Source organism: Neolamprologus brichardi, chromosome 5, assembly GCF_056152115.1.
Source record: "Neolamprologus brichardi isolate AB-2024 chromosome 5, ASM5615211v1, whole genome shotgun sequence".
Taxonomy (NCBI): domain Eukaryota; kingdom Metazoa; phylum Chordata; class Actinopteri; order Cichliformes; family Cichlidae; genus Neolamprologus; species Neolamprologus brichardi.
In genome coordinates this window covers 15,544,216-15,560,114 of record NC_142108.1, presented here as the reverse complement: position 1 = coordinate 15,560,114, position 15,899 = coordinate 15,544,216, and the positions used below count along the sequence as shown (strand labels likewise).

General features: G+C 39.8%; 1 protein-coding gene across 3 annotated transcripts; it reads left to right on the top strand.

Annotated features, from left to right (window-relative positions):
* Window positions 1–101: 101 nt before the first annotated feature.
* pbrm1 (polybromo 1) lies at window positions 102–14,621 on the top strand. Of its 3 annotated transcripts, none has more exons than XM_035914767.2 (30): window positions 102–217; window positions 3,406–3,555; window positions 3,686–3,783; window positions 3,901–4,048; window positions 4,152–4,301; window positions 5,276–5,392; window positions 5,478–5,546; window positions 5,634–5,732; window positions 5,811–5,896; window positions 5,988–6,073; window positions 6,183–6,399; window positions 6,719–6,860; window positions 7,140–7,234; window positions 7,337–7,616; window positions 8,004–8,109; window positions 8,203–8,842; window positions 8,935–9,146; window positions 9,262–9,447; window positions 9,556–9,713; window positions 9,800–10,051; window positions 10,135–10,280; window positions 10,514–10,671; window positions 10,775–10,958; window positions 11,276–11,477; window positions 11,567–11,768; window positions 11,920–12,072; window positions 12,558–12,716; window positions 13,093–13,142; window positions 13,829–14,042; window positions 14,211–14,621. In XM_035914767.2, the coding sequence occupies exons 2-30, from the start codon at window positions 3,415–3,417 to the stop codon at window positions 14,372–14,374; spliced, it is 4,914 nt and encodes a 1,637-aa protein (XP_035770660.1). In that variant the 5' UTR covers window positions 102–217; window positions 3,406–3,414; the 3' UTR covers window positions 14,375–14,621. The 3 variants fall into 3 exon arrangements, with proteins under 3 accessions (XP_035770660.1, XP_035770662.1, XP_087696875.1); XM_035914769.2 differs by having other exon boundaries at window positions 12,555–12,716; XM_087840749.1 differs by lacking the exon at window positions 12,558–12,716.
* The last annotated feature ends 1,278 nt before the right edge of the window (window positions 14,622–15,899 follow it).

Genomic DNA, 15,899 nt, shown 5'->3' with positions numbered 1-15,899 from the left:
AAAGTGACAAGAGAAGAAAAGCAATTACAATAATGTAAATGCGCACGTATAACTACGTCAAATCCATCTGCGCTTTTATTGTGAAGGTAAGCAAACGGAAATAAAGGTTACATTGGCGAAAACGTTACAGTTCTGTCCCCCTACCTAAAATCGATAAGTGATTGGCTTACTTGATGGTTAAGATTTTGTGGGTGTAGTGCTGTCGTGTTCACAAAAGGTAAGCACACAGCCATGTCAAGTTGTAAAACGTGTGTGTGTTTTCTCTCCTTATACAAGTGTCGTCGGTGCACATAACGGTAGCTTTGTAACGTTAGTCGTCGTTACAGTGATGCCTTTGTCTAGGCTTTAACCCACCAGGTAACGTTAAGGCTAACCGTTAACTGTAGCTAAGGCTAGCTGCTCCGAGGTGCGTACCTGTCCACGCTGAGTGACAGACACTCAGGTGTGTGGACAGCTGCCGTTCTGCATGCTAGGCTGCTGATGTGTGCACGCTGGACGGCAGCCTGTGCGCAGCTGCTGGGGAGCATTAAGGGAGAGCTGTTAACATTCTTGGCGAGTCAGACCTCCAGACATACCAGCATCATTGCCGCGCACTAAGAGAAATGTCATTCGAGGTAAAAGCAATGAGCTGCTGGGTCTGCAGCATTTAACAACGTAAAATAAGGTACTTAAAACCTACTAGGAGAGCAAAGGGTTTGTTTATTTTATTTTATTTTTATTTTATTTTTATTTAATTTTTTAAACACCTTCATTTTCCTAGTTCTCCTCTCCCAAAAGTATATGTTAACTACCTTTAAATTCATCATTTAAGGCTCCAACGCGCCTTTTCTTCCTCCTTCCACTGTACACAGTGCCAATAGTATAATTTTATTACAGTTATTGACATTTCTGCGTTAGGCCTATTATTTGATATCACATATGTATGAGGATCATTGCTGTTTACTCTGTAAGTGAGTACAGTTAGTTTTAGAGGCAGACTAAGCTTTCTACTACTACTGCTTTTCTACAGGGATATAGCAGCCAAAAATCTGCATTACATTTACTGAGAGCAGTGGCCAGTGTTCACCTATGGTGCTGCATAAATCCTACTTTGGCTGTTTCACAAAGAGGAATGAATGACAACAATAATACTGATCATTTGGTACTTTGTCATTTTACACATTAGCGTTGGTACAAGAATTAACAGTTGGAGCATCCTCACTTTCTGTACATTAAAGAATACTCCTGTATAATGTAAAATGTCATGTATAATATAAAAGTAAACATAAGAAGACAAAATGTGTGTATTTCACAATCCACACTTTAAATGGATATGTATGTATTAAATAAAATGTAAGCTATGGGCTATTTTGACTTGGGGTACAGTGATGCGGTATTTTAGAGATGGGTTTGGATTCCACAGGCTGGTTTGCATGTTCTGCCTGCAACTGTGTGGGCTTCTTCTGGGTACACAGTCTACACGCAGTCGTTAGTTTTAAATGGGTGTGAATGTCAGTTACATGATGGGTATCAAGTACACCCTACGTGAACATACACTCACTAATCTCTTTATTAGATAAAACTGTCCAAGTCCTTGTTAATATAACTAATATACAATCAGCAAATCACATGCGACTGCAGTGTATTCAATAATGCAAAGATCAAGTAGCCGTAATCAGGATGACCAGCTGAAGTTCAAACCGTGCATCAGAATTGGGTGAAAAAAGGTGATTTAATTACTTTGAACATGATATGTTTGTTGGTGCAAGACGGGCTGTTTCAGAAACTGCTGATCTACTGGGATTTACCCAACCATCTCTAGGGATTTACAGAGAATGATCCGAAAAAGGAAAAATATCCAGTGAGAGCAGTTCTCTGGATAAAAATGCCTCGTTGATGCCAGAGGGTAGAGGAGAATAGCTTTGAGCTGATAGGAAGGGAAAGATAACTCAAATAACCACTCATTACAACCAAGGTATGCAGAAGATCATCTCTGAATGCAAATCACGTTGAACCTTGTCAAATCACCATGCCTTATATTCATGGTTAAGCCTGATTGTGGTGTTGTAATAAGGCGGGTGATATTTTCTTGACCCACTTCAACCCCTTCTTAAACTGAGCATCGTCTAAATACCACAACCTACCTGAGTAATGTTTCTGACCATGTCCATCCCTTTATGACCACAGTGCATCCATCTTCTGATGCCTGCTTCCAGCAGGATAATGTGCAATGTCACAAAACCAGTTTCTTGAAAATGACAGTGCACTGAAATGGTCACCACAGTCACCAGATCTTGATTGAATAAAGGACCTTTGCAATGTGATAGAACGGCATATTGGTATTATGGATATACAGCCCATAAATCTGCAGCAACTATGTGATGCTATCATGTCAATATGGGCCAAAATCTCAGAGGAATGTTTCCAGCACCTTGTTAGATCGGCGTCACAAAGAATTATTGTATTTCTGAAGGCAAAAGGGAGGCCAGCCTAGTACTAGCGAGATGTACCTAATAAAGTGCCTGTTGAGTGCATGTGTAAAGGAAAAAAATGTGGGTTTGAGGAAGGACTTTGAGTTGGGAAGGACTTTCAGTTAGTAACTACTAACTGAACTACTGTAACTAATACTAATAACTATTGCTGAACCCCCACAGAGTGACAGTTGATAAACAACTACTCATTTCAGTGGGAGTCTCTCATGGTCCCCATTCTCATACTCATTTAAGCTTTACTTGCTTAGATTTTTAATCATTTTCATAACTATTAGTCATACAGTGTGGTTGTGTGTACAACAAAGGGTTTGCGGAAATTGTTTTCACTGACGTTCTTGATTTTACTGAGACTCCTTTAACTAAATACTTAATTGCTTTTACCATAACGAGAAGTAACATCATTTATTGCTAGTTTTTCAAAGTGAAAGTGTATGCCAGAAATCCAGAATACTTGAGAAACCTGCATTGTTTTTCTAAAATCAAGAAAACGACAGCCACACTGTATGCTTTGAGCCTGATTTCTTTGTGTTTATTTTCTGCCCTTTTCACGCCATTTGCAGTACATGTTGCGCTTAAGGATGAGAGGCTCTGTCAAGAAGGGGAAGAGACCAGTTCTAAACCTTAAGGCAACTTTTTATGTTTAATACGTGAAATCATCTTAGTGAGATTTTGAGACCACGTTATCTGTAGGTATAGGAAATCACATGTCAAATTGTTATTTTATGTTCATCCTTTTTGACTCCAAGAAAAGTCACAGCAGCACCGCCGTGAACAGCTGGCATTTCAAATCTTTTGACTTCCTAATATCAGTTTATATTTTTCACGAGTGACAATCTTATCATCTGCTTCTGATACAGTACAACTGAGTATAGCTCTGTTCATTCTGTGCATTATTTCCCAAATGCTGTTACTTAATTGGACTTTGTCTTCTCAGGGGTTCGTCATGGCCTTGAAAAGAAGAAGGGCGACGTCTCCCTCTAGCAGTGTGAGTGGAGGAGATTTTGACGATAGCCAGGCTTCGTCGTTAGTGCCTTCATTTGGGAGAAAGAGGAGAAGGACCTCAAACATTCCTACTGTGGATCCTGTAATTTTACAAATTTCAGTTACCATTTCTTAAAAAATGAACTGTGAGAATTATAGTGCCACACTGACCGTAAGTATTTAATGATGAAAAGGGTATGGGTGTTTTTAAGTGTTTAAATTTTGCCTTACAGATTGCTGTATGCCACGAACTATACAACACAATCAGAGATTACAAGGATGACCAGGGGAGGATGTTGTGTGAGCTCTTCATTAGAGCCCCGAAAAGGAGGTGATGAGAGGGATGAGTGATCATTAGACATACTTACATTATTAAAATCCTATAATAGCAATCCCAAAATGTGAAGTTGAATACAAACATTACAAAAAAAGTCTAATTTTCCTACAGGAATCAGCCAGACTATTACCACGTGGTGTCTCAGCCTATTGACATGATGAAGATCCAGCAAAAATTAAAGATGGAGGAGTACGATGATGTTGAACAACTAACTAGTGACTTTCAACTTTTATTCAACAATGCAAAGACTTATTATAAGGTAACAAATAGATATTTCTACTCTAAATGGTTTAACATATTTGTAAAGAAAGTGTAAGGTCCAAAGTATGAACATAAAATTAATTTGTCTTGCCCTAATGTAGTCGGACAGTCCAGAATACAGAGCAGCCTGCAAACTGTGGGACCTTTACCTGCGCACCAAGAATGAGTTTGTTCAGCGAGGGGAATATGATGAAGATGATGAAGATGGATACGATGCACAAGACAACCCTGGAGGATCTACCGAAGATGAGGTGCATTTTAGGGATACATTGTTATTCTTCAGTATAAGCCATCTACTGGCCAGAATCAGTATTGAATCAGCTCTCAGTCTATTTTGTTAGTAATCAGCAAAGTTTCTACAATTTATGGTTGTCCCTCAGTTGCATTTTTACTACAGCTCTAGTTAGTGTAGTTTTGATCAAAGCTAAAAATTATGTTAGCCATATTAGCCCCGCAACAACTGGAGTGTCCCATTCTTTGCACTGTTCCACACTTGCATATGTATGAAGTATTTCACTGGGGTTTCAGTTTTCCATGGGATTGGCAAACAGAAAAGTTTGATTTGGGCTATTTGAAGTTTATACTCAGGTTATTTGATTTGCTTTGCTTACCGTCACAGCTATTTTTAATATTTTACCAGCGCTAAACCCACCAAAAGACCAAAACCAAAAATCTAGAAACATGAGGTTGCTGTGTTAAAATATGAGTCACACAAGCAAACTAACCAATAAATGCAGCAACAGAGTAACAGGTTGTTGCTTTTTTTTTCTGACTGCAGCCTACAGTTAAAATGATAATGATCAATTAATGCCATTGTGCTTTTTAAACAGCAAGATTTCTCCAGGGGTTAATTTGTTAATAAAGCTGATCACTTTTATGTGTAGTAATAATGAGAAAATTAATCATGAATTACAAATTTTTTTAATAGAAAGTGTGATTAAATTTTAATGCATTATGTAAACTTTATACCAAGATACTAACACTGATCTTAACAGAAGAAGTAGCGACCGGATAGGACTTTAAATTTTTCTGAAGATATTGCAGTTGCAGTTCTGTCATGTGAAACATTTAGCTCATCTGTTTTAAGGACTTTTAAACTCAGTCCCAGCAGTAACAGATCTAAAAGCCATCTTTTACTGTGTCAGTGTTTATATGGTCTACAGCTGGCATGACTAAGATGATACTGTATTTTGCTGCTTGACTGATGTAAATACTTGCATATCAGAGTGCACCTACCTGTTTGAAAGAAGTCCTTGAGCAGCTCCTTGATGCTGTGGTGTCGTACACTGAGCCTACTGGTCGCCTTGTCAGCGAGCTGTTCCAGAAGCTTCCCTCCAAAATGGTACGAGAACCTTGAGTATGACTTGTAAAATGAAACATAAAATCTGTTTGTTTAGTTTGATTTGCAATTTGCCTTTTTCATTTAGCAATACCCAGATTATTATGCCATCATTAAGGAACCAATAGATCTGAAAATCATCGCTCAAAAGATTCAGGTACGCTTATATTTTCCTGTTAAATTCTGATTTAGTGTTTTTAAATATTTTCTTAATGAAATGTCCAACCAATACTTTTGCTTTTAGTTGGGCCATTACAGGAGTGTCAATGCCATGGCTAAGGACATAGACTTGTTGGTCAAGAATGCCAAAACCTACAATGAGCCTGGATCACAGGTGTTTAAGGTCAGGGTGCATCTGAAAGCATGATGCAGGCTATTGCTGGTGTCCAAGACTAACTTGTGACTTGCTGTTGTCTTGCAGGATGCAAACACCATTAAAAAGATTTTTGCACAAAAGAAGTCAGAGATAGAACACGGAGAGCCAATTAAGTCCAGCATTCGTATCAGGTACTTAACACCTGGAATAATGTAGAGAGAAGTTGTGTTAACTGTGTGGTTTTGACTCGGCTCTTTAAATTTTTCTGTCTGTCTTTGCAAGGAATAGAAGATCTGCACAGGGAGACCGCCTCTCAGCTATCACCATGGCTCTTCAGTATGAAAGTGATGAGGAAGGCATACTCTCCGGTACATCATCATCTCATTGTTAAAATGTTGGATGTTGATTAAGTTGCTCTTTACGGTGTTGTAACAGAGATTGTGCCATTAGCCATTTATCTCCTTCTGTGTTTGACAGGGTCTGTCCACTATGATGAGGGAGAATCAGAGGCAGAGAGTATGACCTCTAACATGGACATGAGTAATCCCATCTTCCAGCTGTATGAAGCTGTGCGCGGTGCCAGGAACAGCCAGGGCCAGCTGATTTCTGAGCCTTTCCTGCAGCTACCGTCCAGGAAAGACTACCCAGACTACTACCACCAGATTAGTCAGCCAATCTGCCTTCATCAGATCAAGTATGACAGAACTGTGTTTTCATAGTGTGGTTTTCATGCTCTTAAACTTGTTTTTTTTATTTTGGTAAAATTATTTGTAGTTCAGAATTTAAAGAAATCAAGAAAGAAAACTTCATTTTCTTATATTGGCAAATATCAGCTCGTTTTGTTCCTCATTTGTTCTTCAATGTTTTCATCAATGATTTGTTTTATTTTTTTTTCACCTGCATCCTGTCTTTTTTATCTTATGTGGGAAAATGTGGCATCAAACACACTCACTGTACAGTTCAGTTTTCCTGTGCCCTCCTTCCCAAATGTGAGAGCCCATAATTCCCCACAGGAACAAGATGAAAAACAATGAGTATGAGAGTGTTGAGCACATCGACTCAGATCTGACATTGATGTTTGAGAATGCCAAGCGCTACAACGTTCCTCACTCTTCCATCTACAAGCGTGCTCTAAAACTTCAGCATATTCAGCAGGTCAGTGCCTGCCTGTTCCTCGTAGTTGTGCGTCTATGTTGGATTTGCTTGGACATTCTCTTTAAAAAAGAGCTCCTTCGGGGCTTCGGGTGTATTCAGCTCTTTCTAATAAAAACGTAATGACTGAAAAAAAAAAAAAAAAAAAAAAAAAAAAAAAAAGAGCTCCTTTATGGATTATTAAAGATTACACCTTTCTGTCCGTTTTGTGGTGTTTTGTTTTGGGTTTTTTTGTTAAAGAATTATTGTAACTCCGGATTGTTTTTATCACCTTTCACCTAGATGAAGAGAAAAGAGCTTTTACAGAGAGATGATGATGATGGAGACAGCATGCTCTCCTCTGCCACCTCTGACACCAGTAGCACAAAAAGAAAAAGGTGCACTTTGTCACGTACTTGTTGAATTCTCTGAAGTTGGTCATTTCTTGGAAAGGGGATACCTGTGTGACAGTTCTTTGGTGGTTTCTCTCTGGTTTCTAGTCACAAGAAGAATACGAAGAAAAACAGGATGAAAGCTCTCTTTGCTGCTGTGACTGAGGCGCGAGAAGCCGGCACTGGTCGCAGATTGTGTGACCTCTTCATGGTCAAGCCTTCGAAGAAGGACTATCCCGACTACTACAAAGTCATCCTGGAACCAATGGACCTGAGGACCATAGAGCACAATATCCGCTCAGACAAGTACCTTACCGAAGACTCAATGCTGGAAGATATGAAGCTGATGTTCCGCAATGCGCGACACTACAATGAGGAAGGCTCTCAGGTTTGACGCACTTCCCTTTTTTTGATACATTTTAGAGATCCCAGTTACTTGTTCTATATTTTCTAAAGTTAAAGAAGCTGATTTGTTTCTTGTTCCTGAAGACAAGTCCTTCTTTCACTATTAGAGTAGATAGTATGACAAAAATCAAAGGTCTCCTTTGAGCTTTTAATTATTTTCAATCATATACACACACCTATGAGCTTGAAGCTCAGACTTTATTTATTAAGACCAGATATCTTTGATATCATCATCTAAGCCACGCAGTTCTGTCAGCGGAGCCACTTCAAATCTTTTGTTTGCAAGGGGCAGCCAATCAAAGGAAAGTTGGCTTGTTTGACACAGAGATTAAACCTAGAGGGGGTCTAGCCTGAACTTCTGTATCTGTAGGTCTACAACGATGCAGACGTCCTAGAGAAGATCATGAAAGACAAGCGCAAAGAGCTTGGCCCAGCAACTGATGATGATGACATGATGTCCCCAAAGTTGAAAATAAGTATGTCACTCAAGTAACATAATCAAACAATATATGCAAGTATGTAAATTTCTTATCTGTCAAGAATTAGAAATGTTCCTACTTCTGTTGCAGGAAAGAACAGCATTACTCTAAAGAAGTCTAAGTATTTAACACCTCTACAGCAGAAACTGCATGAACTGTACGAAGCTGTCAAGAACTACACTGATAAGCGGGGCCGTCGTCTCAGCACGATCTTCCTGCGGTTGCCTTCTCGTGCTGAGCTGCCTGACTATTACATTGCCATCAAGAAACCTGTGGACATGGAGAAGATCAGGAGCCACATGTTGGCTAACAAGTACCAGGATGTAGATGCTCTGGTTGAGGACTTGGTGCTCATGTTCAACAACGCCTGCACTTACAATGAGCCAGAGTCTCTGATTTACCGCGACGCTCTGTTGCTGCACAGGGTGCTGTTAGAGACGAGGCGTGACCTGGAGGGAGGAGAGGATGCCCATGTACCCGATGTGCCTCGCCTCATCCAGGAACTCATTCGCAGCCTCTTTGTTTCTGTGCTCGGCCACCAAGATGATGAGGGACGTTGTTACAGCGATTCACTCGCTGAGATCCCAGCTGTTGATCCCGCTAACCCAGAGAAGCCATCGCTCAATTTTGAGATTATCAGAAATAATGTGGATCGAGGCCATTACAAGAGGTTGGATGTATTTCAGGACCACATGTTTGAAGTGTTGGAGAAGGCCAGAAGACTGAATCGGTAAAGTATTGTTGAACATTGTACACAAAACCAAATCAGTGCTTATTATTAAAAGAAGCAGAAGTTAGTGTTACACCATTTGTTCATTACAGGACAGACTCAGAGATCTTTGAAGATGCTGTGGAGCTGCAGCAGTTCTTCATACGTATCAGAGATGAACTGTGTAAGAACGGAGAGATCTTGATGTCCCCAGCGCTCAGCTATACTTCTAAACATCTGCATAGTGATGTTGAAAAGGAGAAGAAAGAGAAGCTTCCTAAGGAGTTTGAAGAGGACAAAATTAAGAGAGAAGAGGAGAAAATCGGTATTATGTCAAACACTTTATGTATTAAAACTAAAAGTCCATAAAAAGTGCTATCATAGACTACCATGCATCTGTGCATATAGCCTTTTTTGCTGAATATGTGGTGAATTCACAGAAGCAGAGAAGAGGGAGGATCCTGTTGGAGGATCATGGCAGTCGGGCCTACAGCGCACATACAGTCAGGACTGCAGCTTCAAGGACAGTATGTACCATGTGGGAGACTACGTGTACGTGGAGCCTGCGGAGCCTAACCTCCAGCCCCATATAATCTACATTGAGCGTCTTTGGCAAGACAACACCGGTCAGTCTCTCAACATTAATTAAATTATTTTGTCATTAAAACAAAAAATCATATTGATATTTTCAGCCAGTAAAACTGAGTACGTTTTTCTACCGCTTACACACACAGGGGAAAAGTGGCTGTATGGCTGCTGGTTCTATAGGCCAAATGAAACATTTCACCTGGCTACAAGGAAATTCCTGGAGAAGGAAGTTTTTAAGAGTGACTATTATAACAAAGCTCCTGTCAGCAAGATTATGGGAAAATGTGTGGTCATGTTTGTGAAGGTAATTCACTGCTTTTTTGTTCTTTATAGATTAATAATAGGTTTTGTTTTATGGCGGCTGTGTTTTAAATGCGTTTTTCATTGAAGGAATACTTCAAGCTTCATCCTGAAGGCTTCAGAGCGGAAGATGTTTATGTCTGTGAGTCCCGTTACTCTGCCAAGTCCAAGTCCTTCAAGAAGATCAAGATGTGGACGATGCCCTTGAGCTCTGTTCGGTTTGTTCCCAGAGAGGTACCCCTTCCTGTAGTCCGTGTGGCATCCATTTTTGCCCAGAAACAGGAGGAGAAGCCACCAGAGATTGCAGATGAAAGCAAGATTACAAATGGTATAATAGACAAGGTAAATAGCGATTTGACTGCTTCTATAAAAACTGGTAGTGTGCATATAAGTCTCGCTGTCAGTAAAATGATTTGTGTCTGCAGGAAAGGGAAGATGTGCCATTGGATGTGACCAATGGGGAGCCAGGGTGTCAGTACTACGAGCAACTCTGCTACAACAACCTGTGGCTTAAAGTAGGAGACTTCGTTTACATCGCTTCTCATGGACTTGTGCCCCACCGAGTTGGCAGGTAGCGTAGCTGCTCCTGTGAAAGTTGCGTTATGACAGACAAAACTTAGTATTATAATATATTATAATACTAATATTTTTGCTTAGTTATAAAGATGTGCTTACAATTCAATTTTGCTTTTTCCAAACTGCCATTTGGAATATGTCTAATAATTGAAACTCTATTGTTTGTATGCTGATAATAGTTAATCAAATGCTTAAAAAACAGCGTCTTTTATATTTTTTATTGAACAGGATTGAGAAAATGTGGATGCGCGATGGAGCAGGTTACTTTTTTGGTCCCATCTTTATTCATCCTGAAGAAACGGAGCACGAACCCACAAAGATGTTCTATAAGAAGGAAGTGTTCCTCAGCAACCTGGAGGAGACTTGTCCCATGACCTGCATCATAGGTACCCTAAACAGAACACCGTCAGTTTTGTGTACTACTTTATGATGATAACATTATCAGAAGAATCCTTAAAAGCATTAATTAAATCTGTTCTCATTTCACAGGAAAGTGTGTCGTGTCATCCTTCAAAGACTATTTGTCATGTCGGCCGACTGAAGTGCCTGAAGAGAACGTTCTGCTCTGTGAGAGCCGCTACATTGAGAGTGAGAAGCAGATGAAGAAATTCAAAGGTCTGAAGCGCTTCTCACTCTCTGGGAAGGTGCTGGAAGATGAAATCTACTATTTTAGGTGAACAGTCTGTACGCTATGTATGCCTATCATTGTTGGTTGGTGAAAAATCAAGACGTCTCAGCTATTAAGTGTTAAAGAGCGAAGTAATAAATGTTTTATTGGTCCAAACTGTTTTAAAGACTGGCATAGTTTGCATAGAGACAGCTGATCTTTTCATACTGGATGGTTTTCATTTCTGTGTGTGCTTTAATTTTCTACTGCCATCCATGTATGTATTTGAGTTACTGAAAGGAGAACTTAAATCAATTAGCAAGCCTTTCCTAACTGAATTTATTTGAAAAAGAAGAATAAATTACACTGAATGTCTTGTACAGGAAGCTTATAGTACCCCAGAAGGAGCCATCCCCACTGTTAGATAGGAAAATTGAGGAACTGGAAGCTAAGTTTGCTGACATGACTGATGAAGAGCTAGAGGATCTTGGGGATGATGATGGCGAGCTAGGGGACCAGACTCTTCCACAGATGCAGTCTTCCATGTCTAGTGACATGGATATCATGCCTTACACTCCTCCGCAGGTAAGTATGAAAGTAATTATTTTAAATAATTTTGAGCAATAATAATTGTGCGGTATTTTTACGGATTATTCCCCTTTGATTGGTTACAGTCCACACCAAAGTCCATAAAAGGGCTTTCAAAGAAAGAAGGCTCAAAGAGGAAGATCAACATGAGCGGTTACATCCTGTTCAGCAGTGAGATGCGAGCGGTGATAAAAGCTCAGCACCCAGACTTTTCCTTTGGGGAGTTGAGCCGCCTGGTTGGCACAGAGTGGAGGAACCTGGACAGTTCCAGGAAAGCAGAGTATGAAGGTGAGTATTTTTATTTGATATTCCTATTCAGTTAATAGCATAGAGATTGATTGATGGATCGATTGATTGAATCTATCGATCCACTTATTTATGGCTCACGAATTGTGAATGATAAAGTTAACACCTTATACTTATATTTCTTGTGTTTCAGAGCGAGCAGCAAAAGTGGCTGAGCAACAGGAACGTGAGAGGGCCCAGCATCAGACGTCCCCTAGAGCAGGTACCCCAGTAGGGGCACTGATGGGGGTGGTGCCTCCCCCAACCCCCATGGGGATGCTAAATCCCAGCATGACGCCTGTGTCAGGTAACCCCTCATAGATGCAGATGGATCCCCAGTGCACACTACAAGGCTGGAATAAGAAGCTTAACTGCTAGAATTACTCACATTTTCAATTTCATTTTTTGTGTTTTCATTTTGCTGTGATTTCCTTTTATATTGCCTCTAACATTATTTCACCTAATTCATAAACTTAAATTGTGCATAACACCCATTATGCATCACCCAGACACATAATAAAAATGGTAGAATCTGCATTTCAATTGGATCATGGAGTGTCCTACACATGAAAGGGTGGTATACACCATTTAAGGGTTTATACGGTAAAATGAATGCTTGGCCATGCTGCACATACACTAAAACGATTTCATGCACATTTCCCATTTGTGTGACCTTTTCCATTCATTTATGATTAAGCTATATAGTAACATATAACTGCATGCCTGGTAGTGAATGCATGTTTGACTAATGCATGTTGCTGTTTTGTGTTACTACTGTTCCTTCCTAAGAAGGTAGGATGGGTGCATATAGGTCAGCTATGATGCCCCTGCAAGGACATGTTGAAGGCATGGTTAGTATGACTGGCATACCACCACATCACATGGGGGTGCCTGTCTTTCCCCAACATCTCCTGCGCGTTATGCCTGGGTTCCCTGGAATACCATACTTTGGTAAGAGTGCTGTCATAGCCACACCACCTGTCAAGCAGTTGCTTCCTGTCTACCAATCTGACTTGCTGGAGGGGCTACCTGTACCAATAGGCTGAGGTCCTTAAGTTGATGACTAGACAGCTGAGAGTGCATAGTCTCAACAAGGACTTGGGTATTTATGCAGCTCATTACCAACAGACCTGATGGTAATGTGTTAACATAACCTTGCTTATGATGCTAATAAATCCACATGTGATCATCTTTTTAACGATTGGCATTTCTGAAATTCCTAAAAACACTGGTTAATTTCTAGTATTGTATTTTTAACATAGTATTTGGAATATAAACCAGTAGCACTTGGCTGGCTCCAATTTGTCATGGATTAATATCTTCACAGGTATCAATGGCGTAGGTGGACCTGGAGCAGGAAATGTTCATGGATCTCAGGTAATCAGTTGGGCTCTGAAAAAGAAATCCATTAAAACTGTATATAAGATTTGTGTCTAGGTATAGTTTGCAACCTTGATGCAGATGTGTGTTTGGATATAAGCCTGGAAATCATCAGGTCATTGGTTTAAAGTTTACATCAAACAACTTCAATACAGAGTACCTGAAAAACTTCTTTAATGTTTGCACTTTATTTAGGTCCCTCCAAGAAAGTGTACCTTTATACCATTTGCATTTTTACACCTCAGAGTTTGTGGATCCGCTAAATCGTGAACGAGGTGACGTAGGAGTTTGAAATTGATACCACAGGTATATCTACTAATAATTTTGGACAAGTTCGAATTCTGGTGACCTTGATCTTAAGGTCAGAGGACAACCTTTCTGAAAATCGTGTAAATACAATAATTCAAGAAGGAAGTCACCTAGGTTTATCAAATTTATACCATACTTGCATCTACTAGGAGGGGTAGCACTGGCAGCTGCCAATATTTTATAGCTTTGTATACATGTCAGTACTGATGATGATCAAATGTAATGTGAATGTCCTTTTTATATTTTTTTCCTGCTTGTAAAACCCTTTCAACCTCCACACGTGATATTGGGCTGTATAAAGAAATTGAGTGGAATTGAGCTGAATTATAGTTTGAATCAGAGAAATAATGGAGTTCTTGCATTGTTATGTTTAGATGGGTTTGGTTGGCCCAGGACAGCAGGCTCCACCACCGTACCCTGGTCAGGCTCAGATGGGACAACCTGCACTGCAGCAGCCATCCACCCCGGTGTTTGTGTCCCCGCCTTCCAAAAATCAGCGGGTGCTCCACTCTGAGGCTTACCTGAGATACATCGAGGGCCTTACAGCAGAATCCTCAACTGTTAGCAAGTGGGACCAAGCTCTCTCAGGTTCATTTTATACTTCAATAGTTAGTTATTCAGCCTACATAGAAAGGTAGTTACAGTAGTAGAAATATCTCCACATACTGCACGTATTTCTTATCCATGAATACCAATATTTTGTTTAATTGTACTTTTTTCATATTCATCTTTGATTTAATGTCTTTGCAATTTCAGTTCAAAAACAAGACGTGCGTTTAACAAAAGAGCAAGAGAGCAGACTGCCGTCCCACTGGCTGAAGAGTAAGGGCGCCCACAAGACAATGGCAGATGCACTTTGGCGACTACGTGACCTAATGCTGCGGGATACCCTGAACATCCGTCAGATGCACAACCTGTAGCATGCTCATACTGCGAGCCTCTATTCCGAAACCTGTGAGACAGGATGAGGGTTAAGCTCACTAAAAAGTCTTTACTTTGTGTTGTCATAATAAAAAGAAATGTTTGCATTCATACAAGCTGCTTTCTGTGTTGATGCTGTTTTCTGTTTTACAGTTTAAATATGCTGTTCAAAGTGCATTATTGTTAATGACTGTCATTCTGTACTGAAGGATTTCATGCGTTCACAATTAAAATGTGAAGAGTTCAGCACGGCTGCATTCCTTGACTGATTTGGTATTTGTTTATGTCTGAGGAGCATGACTTGAGAGGTCTACAGCAGCTGTCTGTATCCATTACATTTCAGTAACACATGCTGCACTCCTGCATTTTACACATTGCTCTGAATCATGTTTTCCTAATGGTCGTGTGGCTGAACTTATTCCAGACCTATTATTAGCCTAGAGAAACTGACTTCCTTTTTTCTATTTCTTCCAGTTGCCTTGCTTGGCCCTACTCTCTTGTATACTTTATCTTCCCTGTTCTACTGTGCGGCCACTTCTTTTTCATTTTCAACATGATTAGGAGGTTTTTTTCTTCCTATTTTACCAAGTGTCACCTCCACGCACTGTTGTAGTACCTGTTTAGCCCCATGTGTGTCATTCCACCTCATTACCAGTGTGCTGGTACCCAAATAAACTCAGTTACCCTCCCCCCACCCAGTCTTCACAGTAAATCTGGCTGGTTCTTTGAACTAAAGTGATGCACACTTTGACTTAGACAGTCAGAAATAGTATAATTCTGATCATTTAGCAGTACTGACACTTGTGAGACTCGTGAGACGTCGGGTCCGCGCTTTGTGTTTACATCTTTGTGCGCAGTCCATTTGCCTGCTCTCATTTGCTGTTTTAGTTGTTTGGTGGTTGTTGAAAAAGTTTTGTGAGCTTTAACCTGAGATTCTGCCATTTCTGGCAAAATACATTTATATTTAAAAATCAATTCAGGATTTAATGAATCGATATTGTGTTATTCAAGCTAAAATCGATTTGAGTCGGAAAATCATTTTTTTTAAACCCACCCCTACATTTAATTTTTAGTAGGCACCTTTGAAAACATCCAAGGGCTCCTTACAAACAAATATGTGATATTTAGTTTGCATACTTGGATTCCAATGAATGATTAATATATTATGCTAAATCCATACAGATTTTTCAATTTGGATATCATAGAGTTAGAAAACCTCTATTAACATCTGTGAAATGAAATGAAACTGAATTTAAAAAAAACAACAAAAAAAACATAGATGACATTTTGTACCCTAGGCAACCACCAAGATCCCAGTGCCTACAGACATTGAGTAACACTCAGAAAAATATGCTGGTAATTAGTGTTAATAAATATCTTTTACTAAATATGAAAGTTTTTCTACATGTCCTAGCTCATATTATGAACGAAATCATTATGAGTGAGAATCTCTTGAATGATGCCACTCAGGCATCATTCATACCTGCTCTGTAAGCAGTTACTGTCAGAAGGAGGGGGCACAGC